This window comes from Salvelinus namaycush, chromosome 16, assembly GCF_016432855.1.
Source record: "Salvelinus namaycush isolate Seneca chromosome 16, SaNama_1.0, whole genome shotgun sequence".
NCBI lineage: Eukaryota > Metazoa > Chordata > Actinopteri > Salmoniformes > Salmonidae > Salvelinus > Salvelinus namaycush.
Window position 1 is genome coordinate 9,906,121 of NC_052322.1, and position 16,712 is coordinate 9,922,832.

At 41.2% G+C, this 16,712-nt stretch overlaps 1 protein-coding gene across 1 annotated transcript in view; it reads right to left on the reverse strand.

Moving 5' to 3' along the window:
• The window catches only part of samd11 (sterile alpha motif domain containing 11), a 96,782-nt gene extending 91,151 nt beyond the window's left edge, over positions 1 to 5,631 (reverse strand). Inside the window, exons 1-2 of the mRNA XM_039010415.1 lie at positions 4,968 to 5,631; positions 3,294 to 3,385 (exon numbers count right to left, since the gene is read on the reverse strand). Of these exons, the coding sequence (XP_038866343.1) occupies positions 3,294 to 3,385; positions 4,968 to 5,433 (558 nt within the window). The 5' untranslated portion in view covers positions 5,434 to 5,631. The remainder of the gene's footprint in view (positions 1 to 3,293; positions 3,386 to 4,967) is intronic.
• Positions 5,632 to 16,712: the final 11,081 nt, after the last annotated feature.

Below are 16,712 nucleotides of genomic sequence, written 5' to 3' on the forward strand. Positions count from 1 at the left end.
AAAGCATTGAGCATTTAAGACCAATATTCTGAATAAGTTACGTCACAAAAGGAAGATCAGAATGGATCATCGAGTATATATTGATTGCACACACATACGCAGGCACACTCCCTCTAAACCAATGGTTCCCAAACTGTGGGTCGTGAGGGGTCGGCAGGGGGGGTGTGATAGTTACTTAAAAAAAATATATAACACTGAACAAACATATAAACACAACATGTAAAGTGTTGGTCCCATGTTTCATGAACTGAAATAAAAGATCCCAGAAATGTTCCAAAAAGCTTATTTCTCAAAAATGTTGTGCACAAATTTGTTTACATTGCTGTTAGTGAGCATTTCTCCTTTGCCAAGAAAAGCCATCCACCTTACAGGTGTGGCATATCAAGAAGCTGATTAAACAGCATGATCACTACACAGGTGCACCTTGTGCTGGGGACAATAAAAGGCCACTCTAAAATGTGCATTTTTGTCACACAACAAAATGCCACAGATCTCTCAAGTTTTGAGGGAGCGTGCAATTGGCATGCTGACTGCAGGAATGTCCACCAAAGCTTTGAGCAGAGATTGAATGTTAATTTCTATACCATAAGCAGCCTCCAACGTCATTTTATAGAATTTGGCAGTACGTCCAACTGGCTTCAGAAGCGCAGACCACGTGTAACCACTCCAGCCCAGGACCCCCACATCAGACTTCTTCACCTGGCCAGCCACCTGGACAGTTGATGAAACTGTGGGTTTGCACAACCGAAGAATTTCTGCACAAACTGTCAGAAACCATCTCAGGGAAGCTCATCTGCACGCACGTCGTCCTCACCAAGGTCTTGCCCTGACTGCAATGCAGCGTCGTAACTGACTTCAGTTGGCAAATGCTCACCTTCGATGGCCACTGGCATGTTGGAGAAGTGTGCTTTCACGGATGAATCCTGGTTTCTACTGTACAGATGGCAGACAGCATGTATGGTGTCGGTGGGCGAGTGGTTTGCTGATGTCAACGTTGTGAACAGAGTGCCCTATGGTGGCGGTGGGGTTATGGTATGGGCAGGCGATAGCTACGGACAACGAAAATAATAGATTTTATCGATGGCAATTTGAATGCACAGAGATACCGTGACGGGATCCTGAGGCCCATTGTCATGACAATCATCCACCATTATCACTTCATGTTTCAGCATGATAATGCATGGCCCCATATCGCAAGGATCTGTACACAATTCCTGGAAGCTGAACATTTTCCAATTCTTACATGACCTGCATACTCACCAGACATGTCACCCATTGAGCATGTTTGGGATGCTCTGGATCAACGTGTACGCAAGCCTGTTCCAGTTCCTACCAATATCCAGCAACATTCCACAAGACACAATCAACAGCCTGATTAACTCTATTCGAAGGAGATTTGCCGTGTTGCATGAGGCAAATGGTGGGCACACCAGATACGGACTGGTTTTCTGATCCACGCCCCTACCTTTTTTTAAGGTATCTGTGACCAACAGATGCATATCTGTATTCCCAGTCATGTTAAATCAATAGATTAGGGCTTAATGACTTTATTTCAATTGACTGATTTCCTTCAATGAACTGCAACTCAGTAAAATCTCTGAAATCGTTGCATGTTGCGCTTATATTTATGTTCAGTATATATGTATATTTATAAACTGGGTGGTTTGAGTCCTGAATGCTGATTGCTGACTGCCATGGTATATCAGACCGTATACCACTGGTAGGACAAAACATGTATTTTTACTGCTTTAATCACGTTGGTAACCAGTTTATAGCAGCAATTCGACCATGAAGGCCTGATTGATGCAGTCTCCGCTGAACAGTTGATGTTGAGATGTGTCTGTTACTTGAACTCTGTGAAGCATTTATTTGGGGTGCAATCTAAGATGCAGTTAACTCTAATGAACGTATCCTCTTTAGCAGAGGTAACTCTGGGTCTTCCTTTCCTGTGCCGGTCCTCATGAAAGCCAGTTTCATCATAGCGCTTGATGGTTTTTGCGATTGCACATGAATAAACTTTCAAAGTTCTTGAAATTTTCCGGATTAACAGACCTTCATGTCTTAAAGTAATGATGGACTGTTGTTTCTCTTTGCTTATTTGAGCTGTTCTTGCCATAACATGGACTTGGTCTTTCACTAAATAGGGCTATCTTCTGTATACCACCCCTACCTTGTCACAACACAACTGGTTGGCTCAAACGCATTAAGAAAGAAAGAAGTTCCACAGATTAACTTTTAAGAAGGCACACCTGTGAATTGAAATGTATTCAAGGTGAGTACCTCATGAAGCTGATTGAGAGAATGCCAAGAGTGTGTAAAGCTGTCATCAAGGCAAAGGGTGGCTACTTTGAAGAATCAACAACAAAAAAATATGATTCCATGTGTGTTATTTCATAGTTTTGATGTCTTCACTATTATTCTACAATGTAGAAAATAGTAAAAATAAAGAAAAACCCTGGAAAGAGTAGGTGTGTCCAAACTTTTGACTGGTGCTGCAGATATACAGTATATATATATATATATATATATATATATATATATATATATTTTTTTTTTAAGGAACTCTGTCCAGCTTTCAACTTACTCTTGAAAGTTTTAATAATAGAATGCACGAGGTGCAATTTCGAAATTGGGTAGTGCATCATCAGTTTCTCTTGTCATGTCAGTCATTACATATATTAGAGAGATATTTATAACCTGTAAGAAATGTCCAGATCAACTGGCCCATGTCAGCTAACGTTTTTTAGTTTGATTTTTTCGCCCATAGATTTTATTGTGATGTTTTAGTCACTCAAATATCACAAGAATACACATTAGACATAGAATTGCAAGAAAATGAGCTTTAAAATTGAAACATTTTCTCTGCACCTCATGACAAAATGTGTATAGTTGCTGGAAATAAGCTTAAAACCTGCAAAATATTCTCTGTGCCAACAAGAGGGGTGTGAACAGTTGGTGTCATGAACAGTGCTTGTTCCCATAGAAATATATGTGGTGTGGGGGGTGCTCTAGAGTGCCTTTTAACTGTCAACAAATAACTCTATTTTCATTTAATAAGAGCTTGTGCCCTCTTTCCTTTCCCCTCTACTAACTATCAATAAAACAAGTTTAAAAAGAGCAATGCTGCTTACTCTGTGTCTTCAATTCAAATAAAACACAGCTGAGAGCAAGCTTTTAGCCCATTCGTCAACACAGCCAATTGAGTTCAGCATGGCAACATACACATTTGAAACCAATGATGAATCAAGAAAACAGATGTAAGAATTGAAAGGCTGATGGAACCATAATCTTACCACTGGAGACGAAATTCGACACCCAGGGCAATCACAGATTGGAGGATGTACCTGTAAGATTCCTTTGGACATAAGGGTCTTCAAACTTTTCCCTGAGAGAGAGAGAGAGAGAGAGAGAGAGAGAGAGAGAGAGAGAGAGAGAGAGAGAGAGAGAGAGAGAGAGAGAGAGAGAGAGAGAGAGAATGAGCAATCTGAAATAACAGACTGTAGCACCCACTGAATTCAGCAGCTGTAAATCAATTATACTATGGAGGTGATTATAAAATGACTCGATCTTCAGTAGCCTTAGCTATATTTGTATAGTGAATCTAAGACTATGTTATCAGAGTCTACACCTGAAATGCACATAAAGGGAAATAGAAAACCGTTTTTTATTTTGAATTGTGCAACACTAAACTTGGATCAGTGTTGAATGATCACAACTCCAAAGCCAAAACATTACATAAACATTACTTTTGGAATTGCCAGCTTGTCAAACCAAATTACCTTAGTTTAGTTAGTTTTACTGATGAGTTCTAGTTGAGCACCGTGTGGTAAGATAGGTCTACATATGTATACATAGGCTAGTGACACTGTATCTAAACTCAGATATGAAACTATCCATTATTGGGCTCATATCATCTTTACACCCTCATCCAACAGAACTTGGGGCAATGCGTGTCAATTCCGTATGAGTAACCTCGGCTAAGGTGGGGTTCAAAAACAACTGTGTGTGCAGCCAGCGCAATAACACGTAATTAGTCAAATAGGCCCATAATAAGTAAACAGCTATAGCATTCATTATTCTTATTATAAATCATTTCATAAACATCTACTGATAACTGTCTTTTGCCTGAGCCACTGTAAAGCTTTTCAACCCAAAATAGTAGCCAACTAATAACATCAAACATATCATAGACCTACTCATTTGAGTGTCACGGATTTTAGTTGACTATGTTACGTCTACCCCTGAGTCCAGGTTAATATTTCGGATAGTTGTAACTCATCCATAATCAACCTGAAATAACCAAAAGGGTCAGGTATAGGCTTCAACTTCGAGTAGAGTAGCCTAAAAATCATTAAATTCCCCGCATTCAACATCATTCTATTATATTGAGGCAGCAACACCATTTTCGTTTACTATGATACGTCTACCACTGGGACCAGGTTGATATCTCGAATAGTTGCAAATCAACCATAATCCACCTGAAATAACCAAAAGAGTAAGGAATAGGGTACAACTTCTAGTAGCCTAAAATAATTTAATTCCCTGCCAACATCATTCTGTTCTGTTGAGCTGTCAACACCCTTTTAGCCTGCTGTTACACTCAACACTCAACGGAATTATACCCCCCAACGTCAATCAACTGTCATATAATGTTTTAACATTACTGAACCCTAAATATGAAAGTTTTTCACCTTAGTCCACGACTCCTGACGCCCCGTTTTGAGAATGGTCGCTGCCTGTGAAGATACAGCGATGTATGCGCCTTTTCTCATCTCCTTACGCACTGTAGTTGGTGTATATTGCTGAGTATAACCCTTTAACTACAAAACGCAGAACCAACCCATGGAAACAGAATTTCCTCTCACCAAAGAAATGACAAAAACCTTCAATTAGGTATCATCCTTTAAAATTAACATAGGCCTACTGTAAAAAATAACTATTTAAATATGATATTAGCTGTTGCCTACCTTTGTGCCTTATACTTCGTTTCCAATCTTTGGCGGTCTCCCTTCCACTGACAAACTGGAACTCATTCGGGGTGAGCCACTCGCCCCGGTATTTGATTGAGGGTCCCTTACTACCTTGGCACAGTTTGTTAATGTATAGTAAAGCCTTGTTCTCCCCGCATTCCACCTCGATGCATGGTTCCCCGTTGTCAAAAAATGGCTGAAAGTCGGGGATTGAGGAAAACCTCTCCAGCATTAAGTCGTCCGGGTGATGGTGAAGGTGCTGCTGCTGGTGGTGGTGATGCAGCGCCGAGTCGTGGAGCCCCAAATACGCACGGTGATGGGCGAATAAATGGTCGTATTGCGGTGGATGCGGGGTCACCACGGGGATAGTGGTGGCATTTAAAGGGGCCAGGTATTCGGTCTGGTTGAAGGCAGCCAATGCCATATCGTCCCCATCCAGTCTCTCCTTTTTGATGGCAGGCATGTTACTGGGAGCGAAGCGCCGGTAACAAGTGATTAGCAGCTAGTCTGACCCAACTTGTGTGTCCTCTTTTCGGAGTTGGTCAATCGCCCCAATCTTGAAGACGCGCCACTTTGCTTTACGCAGGGCTCCGGTGTTGCTCTGTGACAGTGGTCTGTTGAACTTCCCCGAGAGATTGCCATTCACTAGTTAACAGCTCTTTTAGCCGCAGCGCTCTCATCCGCCACACTCACAGATCCTCTCGCATGGGGTTCTCGCAGTGCTCCTGCCTACCACATTTAATCGGACTCGCGCTACTAATACCTGACATGTTGGAGTGACCAGTCCTTAGCCGTGGACATCACATTATGTCGTTATCCACAATGATCATTGACACCTTCCCATGTGCTCTTCAGTTTAGTTTATTTTTTAAACAGTATTGTTATGATGTTGGTATCTCTTATTATAACTTTATTTATTTATGTTTACAGTTACTGTTGTCCTCCGTGCCTTCCAATGGGCTGATATGACGCAAAACTGTCTACTTGAATAATAGCCTGAACAACACAGGCAATAACGTATTGTATGGTTTATTAGGTGTGCTTGACTTGGGCATGTGCTCAACCGAGCTGAGTAGGCCTACCGGTACCTCAAACGTTCTACTGCTTGAGCTCCAGTTCCTCTCAAATGTATCGTGAAACTCCTGTTCCTAAATATAAACAGTACCCGCAACCAAAGTCAGGAAGAAAAAAAATCGCTGTTATTTTTTGGGGTTAATTTTCTAGACTATTGTTGAATATGGGTCGTCTCATCAGTTATACCATGCCTATTTCAAGTCTATAGTTCTAGAAAATATGAATTCATTTTAGAATATAATCACTATTTCAGTCCAAGTCAACCACTGTTTATTAGAATATAGGTCTACAGAAAGATGGAAGTGTTTTAAACTGGAAGTGTTTAAACTTTAAACTTATTAACCAGCCACAGAACTAGGCCAGGCTATCTGAACATTGCAAAATCCCCCTTTTTTAAAGATATTTCAAAGTATTTGCGTGGAACAAATTCAGCTGATGGGACTTTTGAAATAGTTGTTTTTAACCCTGTGTAGGCTATATCGTTAAAGTCACGCTGAAGTTCATAGAACCAGACCAAATAAGATTTGCACTCTCCACCGCTTCTCTACTTGGCCCATTTAAACAGCCGAGGCTTTGCGAGCCCGAAAACTTGAAGGGGGGTGCACGACGGACGTCATCATTACGCAACAATTTAAACACAGTCACATATTCCTGAAACATATTCTAATATTTCCGTCTTCTGTTATTATGATTATATTTTTAGACGTTATATACAGCAATAAGGAGTATTGAAACAACAAAAGACAATATCAGTCAATGGTTAGGCTGACACAGCTGCAGATAAAGTATCTAATTAGGCTACATAATCAAGTCTGTGCCTTTGTTAACAAAACAAAAATAAAAAGAATAACAATAAAAACAACAACAAATATGATATTATATTCCTTTAAATTCAACAACAGCTTTGAACCTAGATATGATCATAATTGTATTTGGTCTTTTCTCGTAGATCTATCCGCTAGGACCTCTGAAGCTCAGAATGAAGTGGGCGTTGAAGTTTGTATACTTTTCTATGTTATGCCCTCTGTGCTTAAAGTCAACCTTTTCGTTTTACTCTTTGTAATCGTCCTCCCACTATTGTAACGGTCACTCTTGTTTTCAGAAACCTAGCCGTCTATCCTAAACATTTAAAAAATATATATATAGAGAAATATCTGCACACCTACATTAGCAAACATGTGCATGTCTTGCACGCACACACACACACACACACACACACACACACACACACACACACACACACACACACACACACACACACACACACACACACACACACACACACACACACACACACACACACACACAATGTACTCCCCTCACTGACATTATCTGGTCCATTCATGTCAATAAATCCGGGTGAATGAAGGAATGAGCAGCATGGGAGCTTTCATGACATGGTGGAAGGAGACTATTCTCACCATCACTTTAGCAGTGGCTCAAGTGAGCTGAAGTTAACAGTGACTTTCAAGATAAATCTGAACCATGGATGATCATGAACACATCCCTCATCTGGTCTTTCAAGACTGTAGATATCAGGCAATGGTTCATAGCAACATCACAAGATGATGTGGTAATTTCCCCACTGTCTCTAAATCTACATGATAATCAGTAACAGGCAGGAACAAAACCCTGCACGAATAACAGACCACGACCAATGACGGGAACTCCTGCGGTAGAATGAACAGCTGTTTCTAAGAAGGTGACATTTTGATAGGTGTACATTTATTTTCGCCCCCGTCTCCTCACAAATACCTTGGTGGAAATGTGTGCTCTGGTGTCGATGCGTAGGCAATGGGGTGCACCTTTAGGAGAGCCTTGGGGAGCCCTATCATCACTGTCAGAATGGGGATACCCCTGCCTCCCTCACACCCTGTGACTCACGGGCTCCATAGCAGTACCTCACCCAGACACCCACCATGCAGGGGTTCCCCCAAACTCTGACTGACATGACAACATCAATGCAACCTCCAGAAGTTCTCTGAAGAGGGTTGGCTGTTATTGGGTGTATGGTTTCGCTATTCTCCTACCACCACCCTCTTATTCTTTCTCTTTCATCCTATATCGATGTGTGGGCGTAACCTCTGTTTTTTTTATCTCACTTTTGATCTCCTGTGCTATGAGGATGCCCTCATTTTTCACAGAACCCCTCTGTTCACCTACGCACGTACACAAACACTTGCCTCAATATACAATCAGTCAGGAAAATATTGTTTTACCTGTAGGGCTATATATTTAACATTATATTTTCTATTTAAAAAAAACATTGTTCATATAAGATCTTTCAGTAAACCATTGAACAAAAGTGAAATTAATTTTTTGTTGTTGTGAAGTCATATTAGTTAAAGTAGAAGATGTAGAGACAATCCTGTGTGTTTCAGCAAGTTATTCAGTGAAGGGCGTTTTGTTTATCCCCTCCACGTCGGCCGTAGAGGGCCCCCCTGATGACGCTCCCGCCTCGGCGCGGTTGTTGGCAGCGGCCCCGGAGCCGCAGCGCTGCCGGCGGGGGAGAGAGGTAATAAATAACCCGGGGAGAGGAGAGGAGACCGCCGGGCGGTGCACAGTCTGACCTGACAAATACTCACTGGAAAACCATCAGAGACCGAGAGCCCACCCCTAATGCTTGGAGCCAGCCTTTCAAACACGAACTGCAAAATATAGCCTATGGGCCTGCTACCCTTATTGGAAAAAGCGGCGTCTCTTCCTCGGTCTCTCTCTGCTCTCTCGATATCCTGTCGGAGACAAGGCGGGAAAAATTAACTATTTAGAGGAAATGTTTGAATTTCTTGCTTAGACTATTTTAGCAGGCTCATATCTTATTGAGGAATACATTGTTTTGGTTTTTGAAAAGCCCTACCAAAATTTGTCCCCCAGACTTCTGCACCAATTTCTGCTGGATAGCTCCATGGCCTACCTCAAAATTAGGCAAGGCCATAATAGTACTGGTTGATGACTTTTTCTAATCCAATGTATTTTCCACGTTGATTCCACATCACAATACCTTGACAAATGATGTTGAAACCATATTGATTCAATCAGTGTGTGCCCAGTGGGAAGTGTCCCCGCCAAGGTAAACTATTAGTGCAAGAAGAGTTCTAATTATACTTAACAAAAAATAAAAACTCAATATGCAACAATTTCAACGATTTTACTGAGTTACCGTTCATCAGTCAATTGAAATAAGTTCATTAGGCACAATCTACAGATTTCACATGACTGGGCAGGGGCGCAGCCATGGTGTGGGCCTGGGAGGGCATAGCCATACCCACTTGGGAGTCAGACCCACCCACTGGGGGGCAAGGCCCAGTCAATCAGACTACGTTTTGCCTACATAAAAGCTTTATTACAGACAGAAATACTCCTCAGTTTCATCAGCTGTCCGGGTGGCTGGTCTCAGACGATCCTGCAGGTGAAGAAGCCAGATGTGGAGGTCCTGGGATGGAGTGGTTACGCGGTTCTGAGGCCAGTTGGACGTACTGCCAAATTCTCTAAAACGACATTGGAGGCGGCTTATGGTAGAGAAATAATATTTGATTCTCTGGCAGCAGCTCTGGTGGACATTCCTGCAGTCAGCATGTCAATTGCACACTCCCTCAAAACTTGAGATATCTGTGGCATTGTGTTTTGTGACAAAACTACACATTTTAGAGTGTACTTTAATTGTCCCCAGCACAAGGTGCACCTGTGTAATAATAATGCTGTTTAATTAGCTTCTTGATATGCCACACATGTCAGGTGGATGGATTATCTTGGCAAAGGAGAAATGCTCACTAACAGGGATGTAAACAAATTTCAGCCCAACATTTTTGAAAAATAATATTTTTGTGTGTATGGAAAATTTCTTGGATCTTTTATTTCAGCTCATGAAACACGAGACCAACACTTGTTGCGTTTATATTTTTGTTCAGTATATTTCTCCAGTGAAAAAATGTGACAACAAACACTTCATGTTCCCACTGCTACTAGGAGTAGTACTGTTGACCAATCACCGACAAAGGTGCGTAGACTTCGGCAATCAAATTTCGACTTGCCTCAAGAAAAAACCTGTCCAAGATCAAAAACGAACAAAAGCGTCACACAATTTCGACATAATATATTTGCACAAACTGTTTCGACTGGGAAGCAAACGGTAAGCTGAAGGGGTCAGGCGGCTGTCTGTTGTCCCACATGACGGCTCTTCCACATTTTCCCGGCATTGCTAGCATCTGTAACTGTCAATGCTGACAGAGATGAGCGGACACCCGACCCCGTGTATCGTCCCTAAACACTCCCTTTTCCCCCTGGACCCCCCTCCTCCCGTCACTGTAACACGCAACCACACACACTCACACACACACATACATACACACGCGTGTGCAAGACACAGACACACTCAAGCATGCGCAAGAACACACATGCAGACACTCAAGCATGCGTGCAAGAACACACACACTCAAGCATGTGTGCATGAGCACACACACCAACCACAAACACATGTGCATGCAAGTATGCATGCATGAGCACATACACCAAACATACAAAAGTATCTGGACAGCCCTTCAAATTAGTGGATTCAGCTATTTCAGCCACACGGTTGCTGACAGGTGTATAAAATTGAGCACAGAGCCATGCAATCTTCATAGACAAAAAAACATTTGCAGTAGAATGTTTCCATGTTCGTGCAGCCGCACACAAGCCTAAGATCACCATGCGCAATGCCAAGCATTGGGTGGAGTGGTGTAAAGCTAGCCGCCATTGGACTCTGGAGCAGTGGAAACGTGTTCTCTGGAGAGATGAATCACGTTTCACCATCTGGTGCATAGCGCCAACTGGAAAGTTTGGTGGAGGAGGAATAATGGTCTAGGGCAGATTTTTATGGTTTGGGCTAGGCCCCTTAGTTCCAGTGAAGGGAAATCTTAACGCTACAGCATACAATTACATTCTATATGATTCTGTTTCCAAATTTGTGGCAACAGTTTGGGGAAGGCCCTTTCCTGTTTCAGCATGACAATGCCCCAATGCACAAAGCGAGGTCCATACAGAAATGGTTTGTTGAGGTCGTTATGGAAGAACTTGACTGGCCTGCACAGAGCCCTGACCTAAACCCCATCGAACACCTTTGTGATGAATTGGAAGACCGACTGCGAGCCAGGCCTAATCGCCCAACATCAGTGCCTGACCGACCTCACTAATGCTCTTGTGGCTGAATGGAAGCAAGTCCCCGCAGCAATGTTCAACTCCAACCATAGAATTGAACAGGGAAGTTCAGACAAAAACATACATAAGATGCTTCACTAAATTCTTTAGGGCATTAATGTAGATAATCTACCCAATGATCAAAATAGCAATAGTTTGTTCTATGATTAGAAAATGTGATTGTTCCAGTCTTCATCATTTGTGATACACAAATCATAATGGCCTAATATAGGCTAACTGTCCTTCAACCAGCCTTCCACCTCAGTAGCAGCTCCATTAATAATTTGTGCAGTAAAAGATAGCGTGCCTCTCTTAGTTTGTGGGAGTTATTGGCACAATGTTTCTCACCATATTTGTGCCAAGCAGTGATATGAACATAAATTATTTCTTATCTCTTCCGCAATCCATTTTTCAAAGGGTTCACCATGTTTGAAGGGTAGCAGCGCAAACAGCCAACTCAAGATAATACTAGGCCCTATTAGCCTTCAAGAGATTCCACTTAAAGATTTTAAATGAAATGCTATTTCAAACAATGGAATAACCCTCATTAAAATGGTCAGTCCTTAGGCCTACCTCATCAACCACTAAAACCAAATGAAGGTTATATGCAATGTCTTGCTTGTTTCAAATGCCTATGAACGGTTGCCGGGATAGCCAATCAACACTGAAGGTCTTTGGACTTTTTCTAGGAAGGTTGTGTGGAAGGCACTTAGTCTTTTGGGTCATTCCACAAAAAGTGTGCTTTTTGCATCCCTTTGATATTTTAGGGAGAAATTGTGCACCAATATTGCATTTTAAAAGCCTGTTATAATTTTTTTTAAAAAGCCCTTTAAAGCTGCATTAGGTAACTATTAGGGCAACCTGACAAAATTCACATAGAAATATGCGTTATAGATCTGTCATTCTCATTGAAAGCATATTTAAGAAGCGGTAGATCTGTTCTATGTGCACTATTTCTATGCTTCCCGTGCTTAAGTTTCGTTTTTGCACCTCTTACTTTCAGTTTTGTATACCAGCTTCAAACAGCTGGGAAAAAAAAAATCGTTATTGAAAATATATTTCACCACGGTTAAGATGGTACAATGATTCTCTACACTTGCTTATTTTGTTACATAAACTGGAATTAGGCAAACTATTAGAATTTTAGCAACCAGGAAATGGCGGAGGGATTTGTGCATATTGCACTTTTAATATAGACCACATAGACAATTCAATAAATTAGATTCATTTTTGTATATTAATAAAAACTTGTGCCAAAAATTCAGCATTTGAACATGTCCCTCCATTCACCCTCTGTGACTTCTAGGCAGATTTTAACCCAGTTAACCACAACATTTCTCCAAGTTTTCACCATCACTGTAAAGCCCTAGTTAATTTGTTGCGTTGACAAAATAATTTCTGAAGATGATTATTTATTTAATGTGATTAGTGATACATTTACGTCTATCAGTCATTTTAAGGGCAACACTGTTACGTGAACTGAACTCTCGATTTAAAATGGTGAAACTATTCCTTAAAAAAAGTCTAAAGAAACATTGAACATCTAATAATAAAACCATAATGTGAAGCAGGTGAGCTGCTTCTTCTCTTTTTGGCCATGTTCTGGTGTTTTGTGGTGGATAAGTGAGTGGGTCGAGAATAACACATCAACCCTGTTACCCATAGATAGACAGGCGAGAAATGTTTTAACACATTTTTTTTGTGATGCTTGCATTCAATTGCCACTCCCTGTTACACACAACAAGCTTCCATTCCCCCTGTCACAAGAGGATTCATGTCTGATTTAAGATGATACGGTCAATCCTCTTACTTTATTTGGCACAGGTTCCTACTATAGTCATTTTTTTATTTAACCTCTTGAGGTGGGAAAACATGTTTTTTATGAAGTTGACCATGTGCTCTTTATGATAGAATGTAAAAATGATGTGAAATCAAAGTTATTTTTGACTAAGTTACACAACCCAAAAGGCATCTGTCACGCCCTGACCGCAGAGAGCCTTTTTATTTCTCGATTTTGTTAGGTCAGGGTGTGGTTTTGGTGGGCATTCTATGTTCTATATTTCTTTGTTTTTGGCCAAGTGTGGTTCCCAATCAGAGGCAGCTGTCTATCATTGTCCCTGATTGCGAATCATACTTAGGCAGCCTTTTTTGCCACCTTAGTTGTGGGATGTTGTCTTCGTTTAAATGCATGTTAGCCTTACGGAGCTTCACGTTCGTTTTTGTTGTTTATTGTTTTGTTGGCGACATATAAAAAATAAAGAAAAAAGTAAGGTTCACCACGCTGCACATTGGTCCGGTCATTTTCAAGACGACGCTCGTGACAGCATCGAATTGGAACACCCTTTTACTGTCAATCGTGGTGGGCCCACCAAGCATCTCCATAACGTCTGGCCTTTGCTTGTCCGACTAAAATATAGGCTAGCCCTGGCTGTAATACAGTATGCTTCAAACTCATGGACTGCATCCATTTGGTTAAAACAGGAATTAAAGGGATTAAAGGGATTAAAGGGAACATTTACATATGTAAAATCACTGAACTATCCCTTTAAGGACTGTGTCTTAAAATCAGACATCTTTAATGTTGTTCAATGCGCACGCTGCTAGTGTCATAAATGTTGTCTTGGGGGTGTTCAAGAAAGAACAGCTAAATGTATTGTCTCTACTTGAGCGCCTCTCCAACCACCAACAAACATCAAACTGGCTTTGTAAAGAGTTAATATCCGCTTGCAAAGAATAAATCCTCTGATCTCCCGGCCCCTATTGATTTTTGTTCCGTGTGATGTGAAACCAGCAATCAGCACTGCAGTTTCAAATAGCCCTGAAACCAGTGCCAAGCGGTTGATGAGTCGCCGACATATTTCAATTAGCGAGCCACCCTGGCCGATCTGTCCCCCGGGACAGTCACACCTCATACCAACTACACACTAGAAGGAGTTTGGTAATAATTGGTAAAATGATACCTGTGTTTTTATTTATACATTTAAAATTGTAGTAATTTAGCACACGCTCTTATCCAGAGTGACTTACAATTAGTGCTTTCACCTTAAGATACTTGGGTGAGACAACCACATATCACAGTCATAGAAAACACATATTCCCTCAACAAAGTAACATCAGTGCTAGTAGGAAGATACCACATATATTTTGGGGGGATTAATTTAAGATAGTCTTTGAAGAGGTAGCCCACTGGGCACACACTGGTTGAATTAACGTTGATTCCATGTAATTTCAAAGAAATTACGTTGAACCAACGTGGAATAGAAGTTGAATTGAAGTCAGTGTCCAGTGGGGTTTCAGATGTTTTCGGAAGATGGGCAGGGACTCAGATTTGGGTGTAGGGCTTGAGCTTAGCCTGAAGGTAGGGAAAGGCAGTTCCCCTTGCTGCTCAGTAGGCAAGCACCGTGGTCTTATAGTGGTTGGGCACTTCGACTGTTGTTTTCAAAACAATGCTATAAGATTAATTTAATTGTGAAAAGATGGAGGAATGGTTGCTTTTTGGCAGTGCGGGATCCTTTTTAATCCACATTAATTACAAAGTAGGTTAATAAGAGACTCTGAATATTCCTATTGGCATGAATGAAAACACGTTTATACCATTAACAGACAGACTACTACATTTTGCCTGTAAAAAAAAAACTGATATTTTTGGGGGGGAATCTAATTCATGCAGTCCCATTTTTACCACTTTCTTGCCGGGTAAGCTTTTTATTTCACCCCGGCACATGCCGGCAAGTTTAAGCGTGGGAGTAGATATGGGCTGATGTGGGTGGATGTCTATTTGAATAAATCCATTGAATGTACCATCACTAAGAAATTCCTTATTAATTCATTTTAGGCAGGTCCCCTGGAAACATTATATGACTAATAAAATGCAATTTCAAAAGAATATAATATTTTGAGTGTAACTATCTTTTTTATTTTACTAGGCAAGTCAGTTAAGAACAAATTCTTATTTTCAACAACGGCCTAGGAACAGTGGGTTAACTGCCTTTTTCAGGGGAAGAACGACAGATTTGTGCCTTGTCAGCTCGGGGATTTGAACTTGCAACCTTGCGGTTACTAACCCAATGCTCTAACAACTAGGCTACCCTGCCGCCCCATCTTACAGCCGATAGGCTACATGGCTGCGCTAAGCACATTAAATCAATTGTTATTTTGTTTTTAAACAGACAAGACACACTAAAGGAAACCCTGTTCGTAGTCAATTGTCATACAACAGTGAATTAAATAGTTCATCATTCTTCAACCTCAAATGAAGGGGATGATTACGCAATCATTGCAAGAGTCTGATTTCATTGGTAGCAACTCGCGGCTCAGACACTTAATTCAGGATAAGTTAAGTTATCCTAGCCTGGGTAACAGTCTCTTCAGCTAATCTACCCCCTGTACTCCATGTCATGTGCCATCTTCTAATATAAACATTGTATCATTAATGAGCTCAAGGAACAGAGATTTGAATCGTGATTCGACGACCCTCACAGCTATCCTCCAATCACAACGAATATGCAAATATTGGAACTCTATCACTTTTTTCTCTCCACAGAACACATTGGTATCCGATTGCTAAGCAACCTCTTTCTGTTTGTCCAAATTAAACCAGTCTATCAAAAGTTGCTAGCTCACATCTAAATACATACTACAATTCCAACCACAAAACGTCTTAGTTTTGATTAGTTTAAGGCTCAAAATACAACAACTTGCATAGCTAACAGCTAAATGTTATAAGTGTAATTTTGCGCTACATGACCAAAAGTATGTGGACACCTGCTCGTTGAACATCTCATTCCAAAATAATGCGCATTAGTATGGAGTTGGTCCCCCCTTTGCTGCTATAACAGCTTCCACTCTTCTGGGAGGGCTTTATACTAGATGTAGAGGTTAGCGGTTATGATATAAAGTTTTGGCTGCGGGGACTTGCTTCCATTCAGCCACAAGAGCATTAGTAAGGTCGGGCACTGATGTTGGGCGATTAGGCCTGGCAGTCAGTGTTCCAATTCATCAAAAAGGTGTTTGATGGGGATGAGGTCAGGGCTCTGTGAAGGCCAGTCAAATTCTTCCACACCGATCTCGACAAACCATTTCTTTATGGACCTCGCTTTGTGCAAAGGGGCATTGGGGCGGCAGGTAGCCTAGTGATTAGAGCGTTGGGCCAGTAACCAAAAGGTTGCTAGATTGAATCCCCGAGCTGACAAGGTAAACATCTGTTGTTCTGCCCCTGAACAAGGCAGTTAACCCACTGTTCCTAGGCTGTCATTGTAAATAAGAATTTGTTCTTAACTGACATGCCTAGTAAAATAAAAATATACATTTACCTGACTAAAAGGTGAGTCACATTCATATGACTGGTTATCCCGAGTTGAACTCAGAGTTGACCAAAGTTCCCATGCTAACTCCTGAAACCTGAGTCATAGGACAGCACTTAGGTTGATTTGACAAATGCAATGTTGCAAAAAAAACATTGCGAAATGTGTAATGGAAATGGGAGAATATTTC